General features: G+C 38.0%; 1 protein-coding gene across 1 annotated transcript; it reads left to right on the plus strand.

Annotated features, from left to right (window-relative positions):
• The first annotated feature begins 520 nt into the window (after positions 1 to 520).
• On the plus strand, positions 521 to 9,907 carry wscd1b (WSC domain containing 1b). Its single transcript, XM_084103721.1, has 9 exons — positions 521 to 862; positions 2,966 to 3,506; positions 3,611 to 3,725; positions 4,950 to 5,134; positions 5,865 to 5,986; positions 7,027 to 7,198; positions 7,276 to 7,440; positions 7,685 to 7,885; positions 9,371 to 9,907. The coding sequence occupies exons 2-9, from the start codon at positions 3,122 to 3,124 to the stop codon at positions 9,721 to 9,723; spliced, it is 1,698 nt and encodes a 565-aa protein (XP_083959847.1). The 5' UTR covers positions 521 to 862; positions 2,966 to 3,121; the 3' UTR covers positions 9,724 to 9,907.
• The last annotated feature ends 8,594 nt before the right edge of the window (positions 9,908 to 18,501 follow it).

Raw genomic sequence — 18,501 nt, forward strand, 5'->3', positions numbered from 1 at the left:
TCAGCACAGATAGTGCCTGATCTCTGTAGCCAGAGGAACTCAAAAAACCAAATGCCCAACATCAGTGGACCTCTCTGATGCATTGCAAATCTGCATGGATGTCCAAATAAAAATATGTATTCATGATCCACATTTAAAAACAAAATGGAAGCATGAAGCTTATTTTGAAAGCCTAAATCAACATTAATCATACTGTGTAATGCTGCACAGAGAACAGTACCTATTATAAGTGTTTGAGGAGAAGAAAAAACGGAAGAAAAATAATTAAAACATTTTGCTTAAAGAAAAGCAAGCCTATTTTTAACCCAACTATTCTCATTAAAATGGTGGGGGTAGGTGGGTGGGTAGCATTTTAAATGTAGGCTAATATTGTTAGTTAATGTTCTTAATATATATCAGTAGGCTATAGAGTGTTAAGTAATTTTGTTATTTTATACCGGGGGTCCGTGTGTAGGCACAGGCAGAGAGTTTGGGTGGGGGTGTAAAGCTTGACAGCAGCGGCACCTCTATACTCTCATCTGAACGCGTCAGGTCAGTCCGTGTTTTACACGCTGCTTTAGAAAAACAACAGCGCCGTTTTAATATTCTGTACGACTTCTCTCTAACGTCTACAACAGGAAGTACAGACACGTTCAAAGTCGTTCAAAACTGCAGAAAATGTAAAAACCCGTTAATAGCAGTTAAAACATGCGAAAACAGTATTTTATAATCGACAGAAAGCGTTCAGCTGCGGTGAAGAGCCGGTGGGAGTATCCAGTCAGGAATCAGCGGACTCTCTTCAGTGGAAGCGCGTGAGCTGCTGCTGAACACATCCGCGTCCGTTTGAACCGCACCTGATCCGAGGAACCACAGTAACACAGAGGTAAGTAAGAAGGTAACAAGCGTGTCTTATCTTAGTATACACTCTAATAATATCTGACGCTTATCTGAGCGCAGCCTATGCATAATTTAATTGTAAATATCGTACAGTAGCCTATTTATAAAGAGCATTTGGAAGTTTTTGTCCTTTAACGTCTGACGTTCAGCTAACTTACCGTTGTCTTTTGCTCATAAGGATAACGTCAGGTTAATTATATCAAATTGGGGCAAATGAACAAGTCTATGTGAAGTGAACAGCAGCAGCGGCTCTTGGAGCTGAAACCCGCTCTGAGGACTCAAATATTAAACTACAGGAACTGTTTCCTTTCAAATGATTGACAGCTTGCGTCTGAAAAGTTTTGACATTTGACATTAAAGTGCATTTTAAATAACCGTTGTGACTTTTGTAACATTTCGTTTTCTCTTGTAAATTCAGTCTTGCTGAATTTATGCCTTAGGCTACTAACATGCAAAAACAAATTTAGAGTTTTGCAGAGATAAACAACCCCTCACCACAAGACTAAAATTTAAACTAAATTTACATAATCTCTGATACTAATGCTGAGTGATGCATTAAGCATAAGAGCAAGTATACCCAAAGAAAAGATGTGATGTGCCCATGTAGAGCCGAGAGAGAGAAACCTTGTAAATTGTCTGATAATGTGCTGATTTGTTTGGAGGTTGATCATCAGATAGACCCCTCATTCCTATCATAAAGAGAAAGGTTTTTCCATCAGCATCTAAATGATTTCATTTTCTATGTTAGGCTGCACAAGTGACTGCAGACACATAGAAACGAGTGCCATTTTCCTAGAGAATCCTCTCAGCGCAAAGCAAAAGCAGTTTTTCACAGATTCTACAAGACGAATGTGTCAAACATTTCAGTATACAGATGATGAATTTAAAAGAGCGATGCCATATGTTGTTTGCTTGGCTGTTATTTGTAGAGTCCTGATGGAAATCTGTTATGTTGAGGAGATAACATTGTCAAAATGATTGATCTAGTAGCTGTTGCATCCTTTAAGGGATTTTAAGGAATTTTTCATGGTACAAATAAGTTCAATTGACAGCATTTGTGTCTTTCTTTTAAATACTTACTTCCAATTCTTAGAGTATTAAAAAAGCAGAAACGTGAAGCTTACTATGTTAAATAAGCAATTACATTCTTTCTTATGATAAAACTTGTATTATTTGAGCTGAAAGGTTCATCATTTTTACAGTCGTTTACGATTTTAGTGTTATGGCATTGTGTTGTCCTGGCAATGAAGTTGTAAAATTGGAACTTTACACTTTTTTCACACTAAAATCATACTATTGCAACACTGAGCATTTTAACATTTACAATTTGGTCCATTCATTCACTTCCATTGTAAGTGTGTCACTGTAACAGATGTGTGTGTTTTTTTAAAGGAGGGACAAATATTAATTAATTTCTGTGATAATCTACATTACCACAACGACTGAGCATGTATTGAATCCTAAATATTACTAAGAGTTAGGCTATACTAATCAAAAATGGTAAAAGATTTCAGTTGCAAAATATAGTGCTTTGGCAAAACATCAGATTTCCTCAGACACCGAGTTATTTTATGAGCTGTGCTATACACTGACGAATCTGCACTGGATGTCTTCTCTCTTTCTGCAATATGAATGAGCTCCTTGATCTGTGATATGAAGTTCAGCAGGATGGACAGCTCTTTCCTCCCACAGGCAGAAATTTCTTCCAGCCCATCACTCTGATGGACAGACAACTCACATCCCATAAAGCACCAGGCACAAATGAAGACCAAGAGACACAATTCAGCAATTCCTTCTGTTGATGTTTTCATACCTCACCTGTGTTTCTGCAAGCAGGTTCTCTTCAGTTTTCCAAACATGTTTAATATATCAAAAGGGAAAATGGTAATTGGACTCTTAGTGATTCATTAAAAACTGCTTATTAGCCCCCAAAGGGCCGCCGAAGCCTCTAAGAAATATGACAAGTGGTTCACATATTTTCCTTTGAGTTGTTAGAGATTTATGGTTCAGATCTGAGTGAAGGGACGTGTTTTTATCTGATTATCTGATATTGTATTCATACTGACAGGCCTTTTTCTATTTATTTTAGGTCCTGTGAACTAGTAAATGGTGTAGACACCAAGAGCTAAATCTTCTCTAAAAGATGAAGATCACAGTGCCTTCTAGAATGTATCATCTTCTCTTCAGTTGTCCTGTATAAGTGTAAGGATCTTGTTTGACATCCATCTGGATGGTTTGAACCAGGATGGCCAAGCCATCCTTTTTAAGGAGAGCTCAATTGCTCCTGTTTTTTCTGGGCGTGGCTTACATCATGGCAGGAAGCGTGTTACTGCTTCAGCGCTCCAGTGTGGAGACATTTCAGAGAGAAACGGATACCATGGCGCTCCCTTCCCTACCAGCACCACCTAGAGCCCTGGAAGTACCTGCTGCCAGGTGGTTGTACAGGAGGAATGTCATCCAGGAGATGGAGAACCAACCTCTAGAGCAGACAGGCAATATAATGGACCAGAAGCACCTCATATCTCGTAACCTGGAAATCAGGCATCTGAGACGCCACTGGTTTCACGGTAATGCTGAACAGAAAAGATCTTCTAAACATAATCTGTCACACAAGGAAGCCAGACATAAAGGTAATGTTTATAAAATAGAATTACCCATCTTAAATGTAAGATTTTTTATAATTATTCTAAACTGTTTATATTGCTTTTTTTATTTTTGTATTGTTCCCAACAAGGGACCTACATTGGATGTTTTATAAACAACGAAACGGAGCACGCACTCGGCGGGACAGTTCTTTATGATCTCCGTAAAATGACCAGCACCTTGTGTCAGGACACCTGCTCAGAGAGGTAACGTCTGAAGGGATGAAAATTAAAGATAAATGAAAGAAACCCTGTTCTATTAGAAGAATGCGTTCAGTGTTCATCCACAGAAGCAGGGGGCAGAATGTGAGCTGGCTGATGTGACTGACCTGGAGTCCATCCAGAGAAAGAGCATTAAAAATACATACATGCTTCATCCATTTAAAAAGACAGAAATTCCATTCTAAAAGCATTGAAAAAGCAATATATTCACTGCTCAAAATAAAACAATGCTTTATTTAGGAAATGCCAACAGGTACTTTTTGATCTTTTTACTTAGCAAAGTGGGGGTAAGCTATTACCTGTGAATGTGCGAGAATTTAGGCTCATTAATAGCAAAACTAGACGAACAGTAAAGTGCAATAAATGGTAAGACTAATTTGCTCTACAAACCAGTGTGTTTGTTAGCACGATAATAAATTAAAATAATATGATAACAAATATCAGTTTGCAACATTAAATCAACATAATGACTGTTTTTGTACAACTAAAAAAAATAAAGTGGCTGACACTTTAAGCCTTGCACATTAAATTTACAAATGTCTGCACCACCGCTTTGGTAGAATGAGAAGTCCCACTCTACCAGTCAAAAGTTTGTAATTATATATAAAAAAAATGTTTTTGAAAGACGTCTTTTATGCTCACCAAGGCTGCATTTAAGGCTGCAGTAATATATATGTGAAATATTATTATAATTTAAAATAACATCTTTCTATTTTATTACATTTTAAAATGTAATTTATTCCTGTGATGGCAGAGCTGAATTTTCATCAACTATTACTCCAGTCTTCAGTGTCACATGATCCTTCAGAAATCATTAGCTAACGTGAAGTTATAATGAACAAAACCTTTTTTAATTTTGTTTACATTCTATGCTAATACATTTTTAACATTTAAAATTGCATCAGTTAATGTAATTTTTAACATTGCAATAGCATTAGGTCATGTATTGTGAATGAACAAATTAACAATAAATAAGCATATTTATAAATTAACATTAACATAATGCTGTAAAAATGTTATTCATTGTTAGTTCATCATACCTAATGCATTAACTAATGTTAACTAAGTAAACCGTATTCTAAAGTGTTACTGAAAAGATGAGATAAGACTGGTAGAGTAGAATATAATATAACAGAATAGAATATAATTTACATGTGTATGTGTATCTGTATGTACATTTCTCAGAAGTGAAGGTTTGCTCTTTTGCAGTGGGTTCCGGTACGCTGGGCTGGAGTATGGAGCGGAGTGCCATTGTGGCAACCGGGTCTGTTCTCGCCGGGCTCGGGGAGAGGACTGTAATCTGGATTGCCGGGGAGAGAAGGGATACCCCTGCGGAGGGGTGGAACGCATTTCTGTTTACAGGGTTGAGGATCGTCTTCCAGGACAGAGAAGATGTGAGTCACATAAATGCCTGCTACAGTCTGTGCAATTTCATCAATCCTATAAGATTATTACAAATCACACTGTGCGACATGGATCTATTAAACTTGGGTACGACATGTACTGTATATGTAGACTGTACGATGATGACACCTATTGAATCGTAGGCTACGACGCAAGTTAGGATAGAAGAATAGAACATTATGAGTGTGCATTAGTGGTAAACAAATAGAGCAAGATGAATCACACTTTGGCAGTTGTGGTTTTTATGTACGAAGGAGGAGAATATGGACGCGGTCATGGCTAGGGAAAAGAGGCCAACTTAGCGTGCCAGTTTTGGTAAATGGAGCTTGAGGAAAGTAATTTAAAGTCTTAGTGCCGTGTCGCATTGATCAATACGCCATTTCATGTTGCATTTTTATTGGCTAGTCAGTAGACGTAGGTCATAGCAGCAAACACACTGGTACCGGGCATTAGGCAGAGGTATTATACTGTATACAGTTCTGCTTGAATGGGCCACACATATATAATAATGTTTATTATATTTTGTGAGTAATGGATTAGAGAAGAACTAGTTTAAAGACCTGGAACCGTGTGCCTAAATGGGCATGACTAGATAAGACAGAAAGAACGTTGGATATAGTGAGCGCTGCTCTTGTTGTAACTTCATACGTCATCTGCTACATACAGTCACCTGAGGCTTTGTACAAGATGACTTCTGTTTTTCTGTCCGATGTTTCTCAGACAGAACTGTGCACTACCACGGCTGTTTCAAGAGGCCAAAGAACTCTACCGCTGACTTCCTGATCCAGACCTCTGGGCCGACACACACTCCTCAGCAGTGTATCGAGACCTGTACAGATCAGGTATAATTCACAAATGCTCGTATTAATCATTTTGTAGCAAATTAAAAGTGTATTTATTATTATTATTATAATTATTATTAAGAAGAATATAAAACAAAATAAAAAAAACATTATTATTATTATTATTATTAGGGGCCATTAACTGAAGATGGTGGAGTTTATTATTATTCATAATAATAATAATAATAATAATAGTAATTAAGTCTCCCTTAAACCCCTGCTTAATTCGCACTGTATTTATTTAGATTAAATCTAGATCTGTCTGTCTGCACTATTCTGGATAAATTTCCCCCCCGTTTAAAATAGAATCAGAATGAGCTTTATTAGCCAAGTGTGTGCAAACACACTTGATCACGATTCTCCCACAATTCAAAACTAAACTAAATAAGAAATTTACTAGAGGTTGTGACAATGTTATTTGCTGCAATCTATTTAAAAATGTTGAATTAATTAAAATATAAAATTTTTCTTTCTTTTTTTCTCGTTTGAATGATTCAAAAGTCTCGCTCATAAAGTCTTCACTTGTGTCATTACTGGATGAATCAGTTTTTGAGCAAATCTCTTGAATGATTGATTCAATGACAATTGTTTTTATGACAGTCACTTGTCGCCACCTACTGGTGTAATGATGTAATTGATACAATCTTTATTTGAAGCGTTAAGTTTCTTTAAAAAGGTGATATGCTGTATTTTGATCACTTCTGTAGTCATCAGTGTTTATATCCAAAATATAAATGTTTATCCCAGTACTCCTGTGATATGAGTTATTGTAAAAGAAATAATAATACTGTGTGGTTGTTTTATGCCAATGCAGATTTGAATGTTCGCTGTGATCTTACTAGTCAAAGATTTAATAGACAGTTGAATCGTTGTCATTTAGGAATAAGATGGTGTTTGAATCGAGATCGCAATCTTTTAACAATTAATCGTGCAGCTCTAGTTTACAATAATTTAACTGCCCATCACTGCTCGTTACACATGATATGGTTTATTTATTCAGAGCTTTATCTGACCCCTGTAATTGTGTGTGAACTCGTCAGGACCTGCCATTGGCCCTTTTGAGAGGTCAGCACTGTTTCTGCAGCCATGCCCCATTTCTCTTCACAATCCAGATGAGTGAACAGGAACGCATGTGTGAGAGGGGCAACAAAACAAACCACACTTCCCCTTATGAACAGGACTACTACTGGGTGTACAGTACTCCTGTGTTAGGTAACCTACAACATGCTACAGCATTTAACTTAAACTTCAAGAACTACTGCTGCAACAGAAAATATCTTTTCTTTCAGATGCAACATGCAAAGAAAGGACATTTCTGCCCCAGAAGTCCAGGACCCTCGTGGCCCTGTCCAGCTTCCCAGGGGCAGGAAACACCTGGTTACGTCACCTGATTGAACTCGCCACTGGATTCTACACCGGAAGCTATTACTTTGACGGATCTCTGTACAACAAAGGTGAGAGTCCACTAATAACACTTAAACCCTCATCCCTTTCAGCCGTGAGATTTATTAGGATTCTGTAGGAGTGGGAACATGAACTCATCAGAAACACAAACACTTTTAGATATTGCCCCACAAGAAAGAAAATCAACACTGACACCTCTTAAACATCTCAATTGTTTGTCCTAGACTAACAAGAATGAGATTAATTGAAAAGCAAATGCAGACTCGCGCTTCTCAGATTTCTGCATCTCTGTAGGTTTTAAAGGAGAGAAGGATTACTGGCAGAGCGGGAGAGTCATCTGCATCAAGACTCATGAAAGCGGCCAGCGAGAGATCGAAATGTTCAACTCTGCCATCCTGCTGATGCGAAACCCCTATCGTTCTCTAATAGCGGAGTTCAACCGCAAGTGTGCCGGACACCTGGGCTACGCATCGGACGTTCATTGGAGGAGCAAAGGTGCTAATTATAGAAACAGCATTCATTTCAGCCTGACAGTATGTTCAGACACTTTAGAGCAGTGGTCCTCAACCAGGGGCCCGGGGCCCACTAGGGGGCCTCAGCAAACTTCAAAGGGGGCCAAAATGTTTACCAAATTTGAGTGCTCTACGTTCACTGATCAGTGTTTATATGTGAATAAAAGCCTAAATTAAATCTGTTCAACATATAAAGCAATTGTTTTTCTTCAGAAGACTTCATATGGATTTCTCGGAACGTTTTGTTGCATCAGATCTTTGGGTGAATAGAGTTTTAATAGAAGGACAGAAATCTCTCAGGTTTCAGTAAAAATATTTTTACTAGTGTTCCGAAGGTTAAATAAAGTCTTATGGGTTTAGTATGACATGCAGGGGGAGTAATTGATGACAATTTAAAAAAATTTGGGGTGATCTGACCCTTTAAGGTCTCCCTGTGTTTTTCTGTCAAAATTTGGTATTTTAACGTTTGAAAATGAAGAAATTAAGACAGCCATAAATATTAGTATTGTACTCTTACAGTTTTAATGTAAAATAAAATAATAATAATTAGTATTTTGTTCTTAAAGCTGCAGTCCGTAACTTTTTGGGGTTAAAAATTATTCAAAATAAAGTTTTGAGCAAGTATTACGTCACGTCTGTACACATAAAGAAGGTGTCTCGGCTAGTAGACTATATTGCGTTTGAGAATGTTGGAGGTGGAGATTTATAGCCTTTTCTCACAGCACTTGGTATAATTAAACTTATCAATTTGATGGCAGATCCAGAAAGGTTCAAAAGACAAGCACCAGTGACAACTGGAGATTCACCCATTGTAAAATGCAAAAGACTTCGTTCAGACTTTGAAGTGACTACAGAAAAAAAGAGACTGCAACCGGCCCATGCGAAAACAAGGATAAATATATAATAAATAAATTAAATGTAGTCACGCAATGCTGATATTGTTAACATTATCAATTTGAGAACAAAGTTTTTATTTGCACGGTTTGACGTGATATGATAATCGATCGTTAGATTTAATCAGCGCGATTTACTGCAATGCTTTATTTGCCTCAGTTGGTCAGAACAAAAGTGGATGTTACTTGTTCAGATGACATTTTCTGGTGAAAATTCTTATGTTGCTCATACTTCCAAAAAGTAGAATCTGTGATTCCGAATGACAGTATCCACACTGGCGCGGTGACTGACAGCCGCACATTATTATATCATATCATAATTCAAAACATTGGATTCATCCGCGCTGTGCCGTGCCGAGGCACAACCCACGTAAAGTTGATAATTCCGCGAATAATTGCAATTACAGATTTCGAACAGAGATGGCGACAAAGAGGAAAAACAAGGACAGCCAACCTGGAATTTCATTTTAAATATCAATTCGATTTTTATCCCAAAGAACAGTCCTAGGTTTAAGCATGTGGGAGATGCTAGTTCATTTTACTATAATGCTGTTTTTTGTTTTGTTTTTTCACAGAGTGGTCTGAGTTTGTGGACAGCTATTCGACCTGGTGGGTGTCTCACGCTCTGGCCTGGTTGCGATTTGCCCACCGCCTGCTGGTGGTACACTTTGAAAATCTTCAGAAAGATCTAGTCCCTCAGTTAAAGACTATCAGCGCTTTCCTGAACATCAGCATTCCCGAGGAAAGACTCCTCTGCACGGAGAGCAACAGAGACGGCCTTTTCAAACGCTCTGGATCTCGTAGCCTGACTTTTGACCCCTTCACCCCTGAGATGAGAGCTCGTATAGACAAATACATCCACACAGTAGATAAAGCTCTCAGAGACAGAAGCATCAGCGGCCTACCACAGGAATACATGCCCAGGTGAGGGTACATGAACGCAGCTGCTGCCCCCTGCTGGAGGGAGGACACAGGACCACAAAGTGCCTCTGTAAAAAACATAACTGACATTGATCAAAGTCTTTTAAGTGCGGTTTTGTTGTTTTATTTGTGCTTGATGTCTTATTGACAGTGTGTTTAGTATGTGTTATCATTAAACTAATTAATTCTCATTGTATCAGTTTCAGTCCATTTTAATATTATCCTCAAATAGCAAAATGTCATTTTGAGTAGCCTACCTTAATAATTTAAATCCAATATGTATTTATTTATTAATTACTGCTTGTCAGCTGTGTTTCTGATTTGTATTTGGAATTTCAGGGTCAAAGCATCTTCAACTGACAAAAAGGCATTCATTCCAGAGAGATGCATCAGGGAAAAATGTTCCTTCATAAACTAAGACAGTCTGTGTCCTTCGGTCATGTTATTACTATAATGAATCAAAAGCAAAAATCTTAAAGGCTACAGCACTAGCATGAGCTAATATCAGAACTTCAAATAGACAAAAGGAAGAGCAACCCTGGATTTATCTCAGAGCAGAGGCCAAAACATAAGTGCTGAACATTCATTTGTACATAAAACCACAATCATAAAAGGAGAAAATATTATTTTCAGCAGGGTTTGACTGGATAAATATATCTGGCGATGTACTATAAGCAGAGGTTCCTTCTTTCTTCACAGTGGAAATCAGGAAGACACCCATTTCCAAGTCGAATGTTTCAGTCTTTAGATAGTTAGTTGGAACATTAGCGCTTAATGTCACTGCAGGCTGAAAGAAAAATGCTGTGACTGCAGAATTCTTTCGTGAAAGACAGTTTACACATTACAGGCCATAACCAGAAGCCACATTTACAGAGAAGCCTAAAGAGCTGTTCACAGAGCACCAGCATGTTCCTATGCCAATCTGGGCTGTTTTAAATGGTTTATCTCTTTGATCTCAATGTTGCAAACTTGCCATCTTGATTGAACTACATTCGAATGAAATTGAAGCAGGTTTTAAATAATTCATTAAATAGAATATTTATTGCCATAAATCTGCCTGCATTAACAATCAGATTCAAAGAGATCTTGCCTACAGAGTAGTCATATTCATTGGAATTGGATTGATGAAAATTATGCTTTTAATGCAACTCATGCCGTTTTTAAAAACTGCAGGTGTTCTACATGAATCAAGTGTTAGCTGTAAGTAAATCACTAAACTCACAAGAATAATGATTTAATTTGCAACTGTAATTTAAAACAACTGTGAAAGAAACTTTGATTGAACAAAATATAAAAAAAGGACATTATATTTTAGTCATTCTGAGAAAAACAACTCCATGAAAAGGATATCAAATGTCATTATGCAATTATCCAAAACCAAGATTTGTAATGACCTCAACAAAACATGGGAAAAGTAGCAAAAAAGTTAAAAATTTCACACTTCAAAAGTCCTCAAATAAGAAAATAGCACTAATGTTAAATATTTGTATTAACTATATATTTTAATATTAATAATTATGAATGTACCACTATAACATAATGAAATATTTGTGATTTATCTTACCAAAAACAAAAAAACATTGGTCAATGTAAATGGTGCAAAATGGTACTTTGAAAGGCTGTCAATGGAATAAGATACTTTTTGCAGCCAGATGGTGTAGTTACGACATTTACCAGCAGGGGCTAACTAGGCCTAACCTTGACCCTTGAGATTTGCACATTAAAGTTGCAAGTGAAAAAAATAATTTACAGAGGAACTTCACACTGGGTGCACTTTTTCTGAATTACAAATGATTTCAGAGCATTCTCTATGAAGTCAGCCATTAGAATGTGAACACGTTCCTCTCTCCTGCCGGGTGTTTATTTTAATCTGAGAGAATGACTTAAATAACATTGGCATATGGCTGCAGTGTTTGGTCTCTGCCAAACACATCCAAGACACACTAACACGTCAAGCAGTCCATCCATCTGTTAAATATTGCGTGGCGGTAAGCCTGCTGGAACAGTCCAACACACTGTGACACAATTCAATAATTTCATAACGTCCTGCTGTAATTTACCCCCTGCAGAGCATCAGTGCGGTCTGGGACTAGAGAAACAAATCTGTGAATCATCTAATTACATTTTTTAATCAAAAGAATTGTGGAAATTATTATTATTCATGAGTGATTATGAGTAAATTGAAATTAGACACAATCGATCATGTACATTCATACATACACACGTACCACCACCAGTACTTGGATGATGCGACAGCAGTCACAGTACAACGGCGCCAGTGTGCTCACCAGTCACCACACACCAGCTATAGGTGGACAGGAGAGAGAGATACTGTATAGAGCCAGTTGAGTGGATGGGGATTTTTTGGAAGCCATGACTGATAAGGGCCAATGGAAGGAATGTGGCAGGACCCCTACTGTTAAAGGGATAGTTCACCCAAAAATGAAAATTCCCCCATGATTTACTCACCCTCAAGCCGTATATGACATTCTTCTTTCAGACGAATACAATCGGAGTTATATTTAAAAATGTCCTGGCTCTTCCAAGCTTTATAATGGCAGTGAACAGCCGTTTAAGTTTTGAAGTCCATTAAAGGGCATCCATCCATGATAAAAGTCCTTCACACGGCTCTGGGGGGTTAATAAAGGCCTTCTGAAGTGAAGCGATGCATTCGTGTAAGAAAAATACCTTGATCAAGGGCACCAGATGACATGCAAGTCTTCATTAAGATTCTCATCAGCTCAGTGTTTCATTCTGCTCTCTCAACTAAACTGTCCTCTGAAACATATCTCTTCTTATTCACTTTAAATGCCACAAATATATTTAGGCCACTTACAAACAGACTGTAACAGGAAACACCACCAAAAATAATGATGGATTCTGTTTGCGTTTGTTAGGTTCAGTCGAGCGAGTAAATACTTCAGATAACAGATCAGATATTATTAGAGGAAAGCGCAGACTGCAGTCTCAGAGCCAATACAGCAGGTGAGGTGTGAGATTCATCCCATCCATATTAATGAATTCAAACTTATTTATTTTCAAATAAATAATAAACAATAAGTGTGGTTTTCGTCCCGGTCATGGAACACTGGACCAGCTCTATACCCTCTCCAGGGTGCTGAAGGGTTCATGGGAGTTTGCCCAACAAATCCACATGTGCTTTGTGGATTTGGAGAAGGCATTCGACTGTGTCCCTTGCGGTCCCTGTGCGACCGGAGCTGGAGCTTGGTTCGCACTGCCGGCAGAAAGTCAGACTTGTAAGTCAGACCCGGTGCATGTTGGACTCCGGCAGGGCTGCCCTTTGTCACCGGTTCTGTTCATAATTTTTATGGACAGAATTTCTAGGCGCAGCCAGGGGATGGAGGGTGTCAGGTTTGGGGATCACATGATTCCGTCTCTGCTTTTTGCGGATGATGTTGTCGTGTTGGCTCCATCAGACCAGGACCTTCAGCATGCACTGGGACGGTTTGCAAGCGGCTGGGATGAGAATCAGCAGATGGTGGGGCACTGAAGCGTGCCCTGTTTTAGCAAAACTGCAACAGTATGTATAGAATAATCTTATGTATAGGACAAAAGATGAATGATGGAAAATGTTAATAGTGGTGCTTGCAAGACATTGTTTTCACTTGTATAAGCAATTGGATTTATTATGAGCATTATTAAAGTCCTCAAAAGTTTTCTAAAGAAAGGCTTTAAAAAAATAAATAAATAATACATCCACTAGTTTCACGTGGATCGTTCCTTGTTGCAGCCATTTCATGCACCGAGAGACAGATTCAGCGGAGATAATTGTTTTTCAGTCCACTATTAAGGTCATCTGCAAAGATCAAAGGTGCCAAACGTATCTCAGAGGAGAGCGAACACAATCCAACTCAGAGTCATTACTGACCTTCTGAATGTGACTTTTAGTTGCAACTAGTATTAAAGAGTGAAAGAGAGCGAGCATGCATTATTTACACTGCTCCAGTCACTCTGACAGTAGTCCTTTTACAAGAGAGAATCCATCAATATTGTTGCTTTTTATCGTGTCCCCTGGAAGAACGTTATTGATGTCAGGAATATCGGCAGAAGAAACACTGTCCAGGAATTGAGCGTTATGGTACTCAAAAGGCCTGAGGTTTATTAAACTGCATGATAGGTTCGTCCTGAACTCCCTTTGGAAAATATGCGTGACCCTTTCCAGGTCACAAACTTCTGCAAACGTCATTCCACCAAACAAGATCTGATCCACAAAGTATCTCGTCCACTGAAACTTAATTCAGTCATATGGCATAATCCATCCATCCAAGAATTTAATTCAGCAAATTAGATTTTCTGGTCAAAAGTTTGAAATGACTGAGATTTTTTTCATGTTTAATTTTTTTCTTTTCTTATGCTCACAAAGGCTGCATATATTGATCATACAGTAAAACAATACTATTATGAAATATAATTAGGCTACACATTTTTAAAAGCTGTTTTCTACTCTTTTTTTCAATATTATTTAAGATATTTTAAAATATCATTTATTCCTGTGATGACAAAGCTGAATTTTGGGACAAAAATACTGGGACATTACGACCCACACATGCTGTCCTCACCAACACCTCTTCCAGCATAGACCTAGTGTTTTCAGGAGGTCTTCCATCCAGGTACTGACCAAGTTCAACCCTGCTTAGTTTCAGTGGGCTTGGACTACAGGGTGATATGGCTGTGGCGCCATAGCATCGAAAATCTGGTTAGCATTAGGACTGCACAATATATCAAAATTATCGAAATATCTATATCACAATGGCTTGCTATCATTTTAAAACTTCAAAAAGTAACGTAAAGTCAAAATTTTAGGTTGACAGACAGCAGAGAGTAGAACAAACAAAAGACCCCTTAACATCACAAGTGTTGCTGGTATCGTCCAAAAATAACTTTGTTTTTTTTACATGCACCTTGCTGATAATGTGCAGTTTCACCAGAACAATTACACAACAGACAGCAGAGAGTAGACTGGACTCATGACCGTTACATATGCGTGATATGCATAATGTTAAAAAGAGTTAAGCCACAGAAAATAACTCAATGCGGTATTCGCACGCACAGAAAGCCACCTCTCGGACAGTGCAAAATTCCCGAATTCAGTTCTCTTCTGCAGCTTATATGGCCAAATACACACAAAATTATGTCAAAATGCCTGTCTTGGTGAGTATTCACATAAACAGTCGGATTTGTCTTGAGTGAAAATAAACAGCTGAGAAAGAAAACATGTGTATAACAACATATGGGATCTGTGCATTAGCTCTTAAAGTGACAGCAACCTGCTGCCGTCTGTGTTATTATTGTTAATCAATGTTCTTGACTGAATAACTTTTATAGCTTTTAAGGGATACTCCACTTTTTTGGAAATAGGCTCATTTTACAACTCCCCCAGGGTTAAACAGCTGAGTTTTACCGTTTTCGAATCCATTCAGCCAATCTCCGGGTCTGGCGGTACCACTTTTAGCATAGCTTAGCATAGATCATTGAATCGGACAAGACCATTAGCATCTCTCTCAAAAAAATGACCAAAGAGTTTTGATATTTTTCCTATTTAAAACTTGACTCTTCTGTAGTTACATCGTGTACTAAGACCGACGGAAAATGTAAAGTTGTGATTTTCTAGGCTGATATGGTTAGGAACTATACTCTCATTCCTGCGAAATAATCAAGAAACTTTGCTGCCGTACCATGAGTGCAGCAGGCGTAATGATATGACACAGCACCTGAAAATAGGTCTAATAGGTTAGACAAACTTAGTCCCGGTCACGTTGGAAGTTACTGAGCTGGGGACTATTTTCAGGCGCTGCGTCATATCATTACGCCATGGTACGGCAGCAAAGTTTCTTGATTATTACGCAGGAATGAGAGTATAGTTCCTAGCCATATCAGCCTAGAAAATCGCAATTTTTCATTTTCCGTCGGTCTTAGTACACGATGTAACTACAGAAGAGTCAAGTTTTAAATAGGAAAAATATCGAAACTCTTTGGTCATTTTTTTGAGAGAGATGCTAATGGTCTTGTCCGATTCAATGATCTATGCTAAGCTATGCTAAAAGTGGTACCGCCAGACCCGGAGTTCGGCTGAATGGATTCGAAAACGGTAAAACTCAACTGTTTAACTCTGGGGGAGTTGTAAAATGAGCCTATTTCCAAAAAAAGTGGAGTATCCCTTTAATGAGAATCAGTGTTTATTTAATTCATACAGTGAATTTTTACATTTGATTATGTATTTTCTGTTTTGTACATTATCGCATATCGCATTATTTCACAAGTTATCGCATATCGCACTTTTCTTCAATATCGTGCAGCTCAAGTTAGCATCTAAAATTTTCCATCTAAATAGCATCTAAAAATGTGGTTGTTGGAAATGGAGAAGCTGGTTGACCACTGTTCTAGTCATGCACATAGTTATAGCTCAATGTAATGATGATGATTTAGAATCTCTCTCTCTCTCTCGGCTCACCTAATAAGGCTAATAAAGCACATCAGGCACCTTTTAGTCTGATATAGTCTCCCCAGACAGACGCAAACAACACATATGTCCAAACAAGTGCGTCAGTCATAAATATAGCCTGAAACTGCCAGCCTTGAAATTTGCTGAAACAAAAATCACACAGCGTGTGAATGGCTGAACATGCAGTACCAAGAGGTGTTTAGAGAGGTATGAGGTGAAAGAAGAGACAGTAAGGAACTGACATTCATTAACACAAGTCTCCGACACTTTTTTTTCCATTGAGTAAGGCTTATAAAGCTCTGGGGACTGTGACGAGAGCCTGAGAGAGGCTATGCTTGAAGTCACCTTGATCAAGGGCACCAGATGACATGCAAGTCTTCATTAAGATTCTCATCAGCTCAATGTTTCATTCTGCTCTCTCAGCTAAACTGTCCTCTGAAACATATCTCTTCTTATTCACTTTAAATGCCACAAATATATTTAGGCCACTTACAAACAGACTGTAACAGGAAACACCACCAAAAATAATGATGGATTCTGTTTGCGTTTGTTAGGTTCAGTCGAGCGAGTAAATACTTCAGATAACAGATCAGATATTATTAGAGGAAAGCAGAGACTGCAGTCTCAGAGCCAATACAGCAGGTGAGGTGTGAGATTCATCCCATCCATATTAATGAATTCAAACTTATTTATTTTCAAATAAATAATAAACAGATGGTGGGGCACTGAAGCGTGCCCTGTTTTAGCAAAACTGCAACAGTATGTATAGAATAATCTTATGTATAGGACAAAAGATGGATGATGGAAAATTTTAATAGTGGTGCTTGCAAGACATTGTTTTCACTTGGATTTATTATGAATTGGATCATTATTAAAGTCCTTAAAAGTTTTCTAAAGAAAGGCTCTTTGAAAAAAATAAAAATACATCCACTAGTTTCACGTGGATCGTTCCTTGTTGCAGCCATTTCATGCACCGAGAGACAGATTCAGCGGAGATAATTGTTTTTCAGTCCACTATTAAGGTCATCTGCAAAGATCAAAGGTGCCAAACGTATCTCAGAGGAGAGCGAACACAATCCAACTCAGAGTCATTACTGACCTTCTGAATGTGACTTTTACCTGCAACTATTGTTAAAGAGTGAAAGAGAGCGAGCATGCATTATTTACACTGCTCCAGTCACTCTGACAGTAGTCCTTTTACAAGAGAGAATCCATCAATATTGTTGCTTTTTATCGTGTCCCCTGGAAGAACGTTATTGATGTCAGGAATATCGGCAGAAGAAACACTGTCCAGGAATTGAGCGTTATGGTACTCAAAAGGCCTGAGGTTTATTAAACTGCATGATAGGTTTGTCCTGAACTCCTTTCGGAAAATATGCGTGACCCTTTCCAGGTCACAAACTTCTGCAAACGTCATTCCACCAAACAAGATCTGATCCACAAAGTATCTCGTCCACTGAAACTTAATTCAGTCATATGGCATAATCCATCCATCCATCCAAGAATTTAATTCAGCAAATTTGATTTACTGGTCAAAAATTTGGAATGATTGAGATATTGAGATATGCATTTATTGATCATACAGTAAAACAATACTACTTTGAAATATAATTAGCCTACACAAAGGGATATTTCACCGCTGGAAAGATGCATGTGTATTTAAATACCCATACCCCTAAACCTATCACAGAAAACCTTCTGCATTTTTACAATAAATAAAAAAAAAAAAAATCTGTGTGATTTATAAGCTTGTTTCCTCATGGGGACCTCAATTTAGGTCCCCACGGTGACTAGAGTCCCCATGAGTCGGTGTGCATTCAGGTTGAAGTCCCCACTGGGATAGAAACAAAACACACACACACACACACACTTTAGGTGCAGGTACATATCTCTGTAAGCATACTGTATGCTAAGAAAATGAATATTCCTCTAATCTGCTGAAGATGTGAAGGGAAGAAATGTTTGGAGGCACATGAACAATAGAGCCACCTACAAACCAGCTGAAGATTAAAGCAATTCCTCCAGCGGCTCATCCCAAACATGGCTAAAGGATCCTGACACTAAGACACTGTAGAAGGATTGAGCATGCTAAGAGTCTAATCTCTCTCTCTCTCTCTCTCTCTCTCTATATATATATATATATATGATATATATTAGGGATGTAACGATACCCTCATGTCATGATTCGATACATAACACAATACTGAACTCACGATACAACATTATTGCAATACTCCAAGACATATGATAAAATGTTAACAAAAAGTGTACTGTTGAGTAAAATGCTAAATTTGCTATTACATTGTGGGTGTAAATGAGTAG

The sequence above is a fragment of the Abramis brama genome (genome assembly GCF_963993115.1).
Source record: "Abramis brama genome assembly, chromosome: 25".
NCBI classification, from domain to species: Eukaryota; Metazoa; Chordata; class Actinopteri; order Cypriniformes; family Leuciscidae; genus Abramis; species Abramis brama.

Excerpts from the sequence above, each read along its gene's own strand:
- wscd1b (XM_084103721.1), top strand. The coding sequence starts at position 3,122 with ATGGCCAAGCCATCCTTTTTAAGGAGAGCTCAATTGCTCCTGTTTTTT. Across the intron at positions 3,507-3,610 it reads CAAGGAAGCCAGACATAAAG|GGACCTACATTGGATGTTTT; the intron begins GTAATGTTTATA and ends GTTCCCAACAAG. Across the intron at positions 7,886-9,370 it reads CGTTCATTGGAGGAGCAAAG|AGTGGTCTGAGTTTGTGGAC; the intron begins GTGCTAATTATA and ends GTTTTTTCACAG.